This window comes from Myotis lucifugus, unplaced genomic scaffold, assembly GCF_000147115.1.
Source record: "Myotis lucifugus unplaced genomic scaffold, Myoluc2.0 scaffold_210, whole genome shotgun sequence".
In the NCBI taxonomy this organism is placed as follows: domain Eukaryota; kingdom Metazoa; phylum Chordata; class Mammalia; order Chiroptera; family Vespertilionidae; genus Myotis; species Myotis lucifugus.
In genome coordinates, this window is record NW_005871258.1 from 2,066,410 (window position 1) to 2,075,664 (window position 9,255).

Sequence of the window (9,255 nt, forward strand, 5' to 3'; positions counted from 1 at the left end):
GACAAACCTGTAAGGTTTTTTATGTTTATTTTTATCCCTAATGAGAATGGAGTTAAATGAAAATTAGTATATTAGTGGCTTGGGATATGGTATCACATATTTGATACTTTATTTTGCATTTAATATTTTTTAGTATAACTTCCATTATGTCTTTTTTTTTTTTCTCTAGACAAGTTGGTATTAAGAATGGAATGTTTTTTGGGTACGCTAAACAACTTTGTCCTAATCTTCAAGCTGTTCCATATGATTTTCATGCATATAAGGAAGTTGCACGCACGATGTATGAGACATTGGCAAGGTATAGTATGTGATATCATCACTGTGTGCCTGTCCTGCTTCTTCTGTCTGATATTAAAGAGTCCTGTTGCTTTCAGATAATCAGAGTTGCTTTCTTTTTTCCTTAATATATTTTTATTGATTTCAGAGATGAAGGGAGACTCCAGGAGAAAGAGATAGAAACATCAATCATGAGAGAGAATCATTGATTGGCTGCCTCCTGCACTCCCCCTACTGGGGATGGATCCCGCAACCAGGGCATGTGCCCTGACTGGGAATGGGACCGTGACCTCCTGGTTCATAGGTCGATGCTCACCCACTGAACCACACTGCAGGGCTGTTCGTTGCTTTTGCTAGACTTTTTTTTCTCTCAGGAACCCTTTCCTCAGCATTCCAGTATGGCAGCCTGTCCTCCTTTCTTTGAGCAGATCCAGTAATTGGTAGTTCCATCTTTTTGTGCTGCTGAACTTGGCCAGAATCTGATTTTATATATATACTAGAGGTCGGCCCTTGCAGCCCTGGCTTCGTCTGGAAAGATGTCCAGTCTAATTAGCATATTACGCTTTTATTAGTATAGATAACTTATAGTCAGTGGTTCTAGTTTTCTTTCCATGCAACCGGACAAATGAAGGATAGGAATTTTTAACCCCTTGAGTGCCAGGGAGCACGATCGCACTCCTCCTGTCTTTCGCCAAAGTGCCCAGAGCGCTATCAAAGCTTCGAAATGGCGTCCAGTTCTAAGTCTGCTTTTATTAGTGATGATGATATTGCTAAATATGTCAATGTAGTTAGTAAAGGTTTCCTTAAGTTTTTGAATATGTAACTTCATTTACTTGCGATTCATAATTTTTTTCTTAAACTGCTGTAAAATCAGCAAAAATGCCTTGGCAATTTTAGCATAGTTCCTAGGATATTGGTTGGCACTCAGAGGGTTAAATCTGGTTATTTCCTTTTAACACATTGGAATTATTGTTTTGTTTAAAATCAGAATTGATGGTGAACAAGTAGAGACTCTCTTAAAGCCCTTTGTCTTCTAAAATTAGTAGATATGCCAGAGTTAGTTTCTGTAAAAGTTAGTTTTAGTAATAGTTTCAAGGTGTTTGATTAGTTGGCTTGAGAAAAGGAGATTAATTTTTAAAATGTTTACAGTGTAGGTATATTTAATACCAATTAAGAACTCAAAATTTAAAATAAGTATATGCCAGACCATGTGTGCTCTAGAGCAGAAATCAGCACATTTTGTCTGTAATGATTGTGTAGGTCTGTGTCCCAGCCACTCACCTCCTGTTTAGTGTGAAAGCAGCCCCAGATGGTATCTTATTCCACTACATTTTATTACCAAAACAGGCATCTGGACAGTGGGCCAGGGTGTGCCGACCCTTGGGCTGTGTGGGTGTTCTAGGAGATAGACATTTGGCCTCTGTTCGCCTCTTCCTTGACTTTCGTATGCATTATTTTGAATTCCTATTTATTGAGTATATTTATATGGACAGCTGTTGATGCTGTTAGTCCTTCAGAGAAGAATACGGTCCAATCTCTTACTTTGTGGGAGCTTGCTTTAGCAGGAGCGAAAATATAAAGGGGCAGATGAAGTTGTCTGGCATCAGTATGTATGCCTGAGTGCTGACTGATGAGCCCCAGGTGTAATCACAGCTGTCCTTAAAACCCAAATGCAGGAACGTTGGTATTGCCTAGTGAAAGGTATGCTTTTTAAATCCTGTTCTGAAGCTGTCAGTGGTAGTGTCCGAATGAGGGCTGGGAGTGGCTGACTCAGCTAAGTAGTGGTCCTCATGTGCTCTGGATCCCAGAGCCAACTGCCAGCCATGCATGTATTAGTCCTGATAGAATTTTAGTCTGTTGAGACATTTTCAGTGGCATGTGGCTATTCTTTCGGGGGGGGGGGAGGGGGGGCGGGGATCTGTGATATTCTCCTACCGCCCTTTGGAAATCCTGCCTTAGCTTCCTAGTCACCATGCCTCAGGGCAGCTTTCACTCTGAACAGGTTCTTCAAGTCAAGCATGCCCTTCTCTTACAGATGCCACCTTTTATTTAGGCATAAACAAAACATTCATTCATTCTTGAATGGATACAGACACTTAGTCTGACGTGTTGTGTTGCCTACAGTAAGGTGTAGGTGAGGAATGAGGCCTATGCCTCCTAATGTACATTACCAAGTGGGCTTCTGGAGATACATTTTGGTCCTAAGGCCTCTGCTTGCCTCCCACTCGTGGTCCATGTATTTAATTAGCATTGGAGCACATGGCAATGCTCCTCTCCCTTTTCTTCTTCTCTAGATAGTTAAAACAAGCTTTTTGTGTGTGGATACTTCATAACCAAAAACAAAAAGTTAAAGTAGTTCTCATGCTGGGAATGTAGACGGTGTCCTTTTAGATGGGCATTTCGGGTGACTGGCCATTGTATATTGTGTCTCGGGCCTGCTACTGTGAATGGTATGGAATTGTGGCATTTTTGTTTAGGGCAGCATTGATTACTTATTTGACAGATATATGATTTTTCTGTTCTTTAGGAATTCTGGTAAACCATGTCTGAAAATTTTTTAGATTAAATGTTGACAGTTCTAACACACCTACTACTTTTCAACTATTCAGAGGTTCATAAAGGTGTTCTGAGTATAGAGAAACTGGAATGATAATTCCTGCTGTTTTTTGGTAGATGATATGGAAAGAGAAAACACTAATTAATTAACTTTGCACTTGGGCCAGTTTAATGAAAATGCTAATATATTTTTTATCATCTTAAGTCTTGTAAGGAAGTGTTGGGGGGTACCATGGAAAGACTGTATTTTCCACGTTTGTGGTGATGGATGCAGTGTAGCTGTGCCTCATTGCCTGTGCTTTGTGTTGACAGCTATACGCACAACATCGAAGCAGTCAGCTGTGATGAGGCGCTGGTGGACATCACTGAAATCCTTGCGGAGACCAAGCTTACTCCTGACGAATTTGCAAGCGCTGTCCGCATGGAAATCAAAGACCAGACTCACTGTGCTGCCTCTGTTGGGATTGGTTAGGATCCAGCTTCTCTCCTATTGTTCACTTTACTCAAAGTATTACTTTGGATCACTTAATTTTTAGGAGTGAATTTTGGGTTTTGTTTTTATTACCTTCCTGCATAGGCCTCTTCCAAAACAATTCTTATCATTGCTCACAATTGTGCAGTACATGAGATAAAAGTGTGGGAAGTGCAAGTCAGTGGTTGCTAATATCTTTGGAATAACCAATTTGGAGTATTTCTCACCTGCTCTTCAGGAATGGGAGAATTGAAGTCAGTATGTGTGAACAGTGTACTTTTTGTCAGTGGACAGAAGCCATGTTTACAGCAGGGTGGTGAGGGTGCAGAGTTCAGTGTGAAGTTCCAGGCCTGTTGTAATCAGTTACTTTCTGAACTCCAGCCTCCTGGACTGCGCGGCCATCCTGTCTCCACTCGCAGTTGGTTGATCTTACGTCTTGCCCTTGGTTTCCTCGTTAACTCCCACCAGTTATCCTTTTGTGGACTCGTCCGCTGTGCCCTCTGGAACCCTCTCTCTCCATGCCTAACCTTCCCTGAGCCGCCGCCTCCTTTCAGAACCTCCTCAGCATCTCTCTTCTTGCCATTTTCTCAAGTGGAACCAGTTTGTCCCTGCCATGCTCTGTGCCACAGGCTTGAGAGGGAGGGACAGCTCTCTCTTGGCTTCACTGTCACTTCCAGTCATGACTTCTCCATTCTCATTCAAAAACCCTTCTTCCTCTGAAGTTCCTGTCTCATTTGTACCGGTGGCCTTTTAATTTATGCAGATAAAAGAGCCAGTCCTAGTGAAGGAAGATTTTTATGGCTTCATTTCCCGAGAGGACAGAGGGCATGCTGTACCATGCAGGACCGTGGGGGGGTGAAGGGGAGCACCAGAGCTCGGTCGGGAGGAGGAAGCAGGAGTGAGAGGAATCCTAGTCCTGAGTCTTTACTGGGGTTTCTTTAGGAAAGGCCGGCCGGGCAGAGCAAGAGTAAACAGCTCAGGATTGGCTACTCTGGGTACTTCCAGTGGCCTTAGGGCTACAAGGGTGGTCTCTGGTTGCCTGTACCTGGCTCTGGGATGAGGGAGAGCAGGAGCATACTGGCTTTGTGTGTGAGTTGGATAAGGAAATGGTTGGGATGGCTGGCTGGCCTGTGGGAGGTATGTTCGCTAGGAAGTGTTTACTCTTTAGAAATTAGCTAGCCTCAGGAGGGCAGTCTCTCACTGCCCAGCAAGATTTTTAATGTATCAAAACAGCATAAGATACAGAAAGTAAAACAATGTTAATATATTCATTGCATCCCTCTATTTCTAGGTAGCCTGCCTGGTGTTTGGCCTGCAGGTCCTTTTCATCTTTCACTTAGGGCTCACCTGGTGCAATTCCACAGGCACAAGCTTTGGTGTGTTTTTTATTGGACGTATTTTTAATGTACAAGTATGACGATATGAAAAATTCTTTAAAAAACAAAACAAAAAATTCTTTCAAATTCAAGCACATAATTAAAACAAAATTCCCACATGATATTTCCTCTCCTCAGCCCCCTTTTCTTCTTTAGAACTCACTATATTTATCATTTTGGTGTGACTTTCTAGGACATTTTCTCTTCTTGAATATCTATATATTTACCCTGGGAAACACATGGATTTTATAGACGTCTACCCTAAAATTAAGACATGTGCTTTCTATAAGCCTTCCATCATTTTTGGAGGTGTCATTTTTCACATACAAGTTCACCTGACATGTTGTTTCTCAGGTCCTTGGCACCTTCCCAGGAGCCTTTCCTTTGCTCTGCTCTAGGTTCGTGTTCACAGCCACACCTGGGGCCTCACTGCCAGGGTCCATCTTGTTTCTAAGTCTCTCATGTCCTCAGTTTCTACTATACGTGTCCTGATCGTAGAGTGAGACTTCTGGTTCTTTGGCTTTCTTTTTCCCAAGTCCAATAGAGTTCATTTGGCCTGATTGCCCTGCCTAACCTGTATCTGCTGGTTGGTAAAGTGAACTAATTTCTGATCATTGCTCTCAACTTCCTATAAATCACCGTTGTTTGGACTGCTTTCTCTATTCCTTTACCTGGGTAGGAGATGTTGAAATGATACTTATTTTGGAACAAAGAGGAACATGGTTACCTCTTTTCAGTAACCATGCTGGTTATAATCTCTAGTAAACAAAATTTTGCTGGTTTTATGCTATATTTGAAATGATCAAAATTGTAAATAATTTACTTTCATTATTTATAGAAATTTGCTCAGTAACCTGTTTGGAGATGTCTTTGTTAATAAATTTTAAAAATAATTGTGACTATTTCTTGAATAACTTTTGTTTTTGTTTTCTTGCTTTATAGGTTCTAACATTCTCCTGGCTAGAATGGCAACTAGAAAAGCAAAGCCAGACGGCCAGTACCACTTAAAGCCAGAAGAAGTCGATGATTTCATCAGAGGTCAGCTAGTTACTAATCTACCAGGTGAATACAGACCTTTTCTTTTTAACATTAACTCATTATAAAGTTATTAGTGCTAAAAGTTTTATAATGTATCTCTTTTCCAAAACATGAATTAAGTATTTATTTATTTTTGAGTGCCATGAGAAAAATTTAGAATTTCACAGTGACTATTTCAATTGATTTATCAGGATCATAATGTTACATTTAGCTTTGCTTTTAATGTGTTTTATTTTTTAAGTATTTCTCAAGTAGGAAGATAAGGAATTCTAAGAAAACATTTAAAGCGAATATGATGTTGACTTTTGGTCCTTTACATAAATCATAACTAAAATAGTGTACTTCTAGGTGAAAGATAAAATTTTGAGACTCAAGTCACCTACTTATAAAATTATCCTGCTGAACTAATGACAGTTTTCTGATTTTAGTGAGCAAGTAGTTTTAATTAAAAGGATAAAGTGTGTGAACCGTTAACGCAAAGATTGAAGTAAAACTTGCACCTCCATCTTTCTTGCCAAGGGCAGCATGTTTACTTTTACCTTTTTGTGTAGGACTGTATGTAAAATCTTTCCATGGAGAATCATCAAATAGGATTCATTGCAACTGAAAAGTGGTTGCCTTTTAAAAGGCCTTGAGTAGATGTGGTTTTTTGGGGGGGATAGGACAGTTCCTTTCATAGTTATTACATATTTAGACTTGCTTTCTATGGTAGATGCCTCTTTCTAAGGAATTTCTCTAAACCATGCATCAGTCCTTGATTCTGTCATATAATCTCACCTCTTTGCTATAAAGCAGCCTGTCTGAGCTTCACTAAGCTCCTGTGGGTCTGTGGTGGGAAAGTTCAAAGTAGCATATTTTGATGAAAGTTTTTTTAATTCATTTGGTTGTTAAAAATGGATTTAGTGAGCCCAGCCCGTGTTGCTCAGTGACTGAGCATTGACCAATGAACCAGGAAGGAGTCACAGTTCAATTCCCTGTCAGGGCACATGCAGTCAGGCAGCATGCCTGGGTTGCAGGCTCGATCCCCAGTGGGGGTTGTGCAAGAGGCAGTCAGTCAATGATTCTCTCTCATCATTGATGTTTCTCTCTCTCTCTCCCTCTATGTAATGAACTCTAGTTGATGATTCTCCACGGAAAGATTTTACATAAGGAAGTTGGTCACACAGTCCAACACAAAACGTGAAAGTAAACATGCTGGCCCTTTGGCAAGAATGATGGAGATGCAAGTTTTACTTCTATGAGTTAATGGTTCATACACTTTATCCTTTTAATTAAAACTATTTGCTCACTAAAATCAGAAAACTATCACTAGTCCAGCAGGATAATTTTATAAGTAGGTGACTTGAGTCTCAAAATTTTATTCCTTCCTTTCTGAAATTAATAAAAAGTAAAAATGGGGAGAGACAACCAAGATGGTGGCATAGGTAAACACCTGAACTTGCTGCCATGCACAACCACATTAAAACTACAACTAAAAGACAAAACGAATATCATCCAGAACCACGGGAAGGCTGGCTGAGTGGAAATTCTACAACTAGAAGGAAAGAGAAAAGCGCATTGAGTCCGGTAGGAGGTGCAGAGGTGTGGAGGTACGGAGGCACGCACGAATGGGGCTCGCAGCAGGGTACGCCGTTGTCTTTTTCAATCGGGAGGGAGATACAAGCTCCCGACTGCTCTGAACTCCAGTTCCGGGCGAGACTTTGGGGACCCAGACTCATACGGAGAGAAACTGGACTGTCTGGCATCGGGCTGGAACATGAGGGCAGCTTTCTCGCAGAGGTGCTTGCAGCGATAATAGTTCCTGCACAGAGACCCCAGGACCTCTCTGCCACAGAGCAGACTTGCAGCCATTGCGGTTTGCTCCGCCCTGGTGATTCCCTAAGACCCCGCCCCACCCAATTTACAACCCTACCCAAGTTGTGTGCAGAGGCTTTTGCATATGAATGGCCTGGCCTTTCTCTGCCTAAAAACCTGTCAAACTGTAGTTGGGTCAGAGAACCCCAGAGCTTCCAAAAGAAGGCCTAAGGCTCCTCAGCAGCCTGCATTACTTCACAGCTGTGCCTTATCTGGGCATCTCCAAACAGATCTCTCTGTAGCTCCTGCTGGGTGGCCTCAGGCAGTGGCTGACTTTGCACTTCCTTGGAGATCCATGAGCCAGTCTACCCAGTGGTCAGAATGAGACCATCTACATTACAACTCCTCAGATCCATAAGAGACACACTCAGGGGGCAGACTCAGTGAGCGCCAAAGTCCCACTGAAGCAAGTCCTGCCCCATAAAGGTGTCTCAGCACAGAAGTTCTCCCATTGTAGACACAACTGGTCCTCACAGCCAATTGACCTGGAGGTCAATTCCTCCCAGTGATACCAACAGCAATCAAGGCTTAACTACAACAAGACTGTGCACACCACCCACAAAGGGGTGCACCAAGAGTGTCCACCTCAGGTAATTAGGGAGGCTGGGCCCTGTAGGACACCTAGCACACAAAGCCACTTTATCAACACAGGGAAGCAGCCAAAATGCGGAGACAAAGAAACAGGTCACAAATGAAAGAAATGGAGGAAAGCAAATTACTGGATATAGAGTTCAAAACCACGGTTATAAGGTTACTCGAGATTCTTCTAGAAACCTCTGAGAAATATAGTGAGACCCTCAAGGATATGAAAAAGAACCAATTAGAAATTAAGCGTACACTGACTGAAATAAAGAATAATATACAGAGATCCAGCAGCAGACTAGAGGATCGCAAGAATCAAGTCAAAGATTTGAAATACGAAGAAGTATAAAACACCCAACTGGAAAAGCAAAAGAAAAAAAGAATACAAAAATATGAAGATAGTGCAAGGATCCTCTGGACAACTTTAAGCATACCAACATCCGAATTATGGGGGTGCCAGAAGAAGAGAGAGAGCAAGATATTGAAAACCTATTTGAAGAAATAATGACAGAAAACTTCCCCCACCTGGTGAAAGAAATAGACTTCCAAGTCCAGGAAGCGCAGAGAACCCCAAACAAAAGGAATCCAAAGAGGACCACACCAAGACACATCATAATTAAAATGCCAAGAGCAAAAGACAAAGAGAGAATCTTAAAAGCAGCAAGAGAAAGAAACTCAGTTACCTACAAGGGAATACCCATATGACTGTCAGCTGATTTCTCAACAGAAACTATGCAGGCCAGAAGGGAGTGGCAAGAAATATTCAAAGTGATGAATAGCAAGAACCTACAACCAAGATTACTTTACCCAGCAAAGCTATCATTCAAAATTGAAGGTCAGAGAAAGAGCTTCACAGATAAGAAAAAGCTAAAGGAGTTCATTACCACCAAACCAGTATTATATGAAATGCTGAAAGGTATCCTTTAAGAAGAGGAAGAAGAAGAAAAAGGTAAAGATAAAAATTATGAACAAATACATACCAACAAGTGAATCTAAAAATCAAGTGAATAAAAAATCTGGTGAACAGAATAAACTGGTGAATATAATAGAATCAGGGGCATAGAAAGGGAGTGGACTGACAATTCTCGGGGGGATGGGATT

General features: G+C 41.4%; 1 protein-coding gene across 14 annotated transcripts in view; it reads left to right on the forward strand.

Moving 5' to 3' along the window:
- Positions 1-9,255, forward strand: part of REV1 (REV1, DNA directed polymerase) — an 85,247-nt gene that overhangs the window by 60,040 nt on the left and 15,952 nt on the right. For all 14 annotated transcript variants that reach the window (XR_002831415.1, XR_002831417.1, XR_002831416.1 and 11 more), the window contains 3 exons: positions 170-298; positions 3,145-3,299; positions 5,623-5,742. Coding sequence is in view for 11 of the 14 variants with exons in the window: in XM_006097736.3 (XP_006097798.1) it covers positions 170-298; positions 3,145-3,299; positions 5,623-5,742 (404 nt within the window). In the remaining 3 variants the exon portion in view is untranslated. The remainder of the gene's footprint in view (positions 1-169; positions 299-3,144; positions 3,300-5,622; positions 5,743-9,255) is intronic.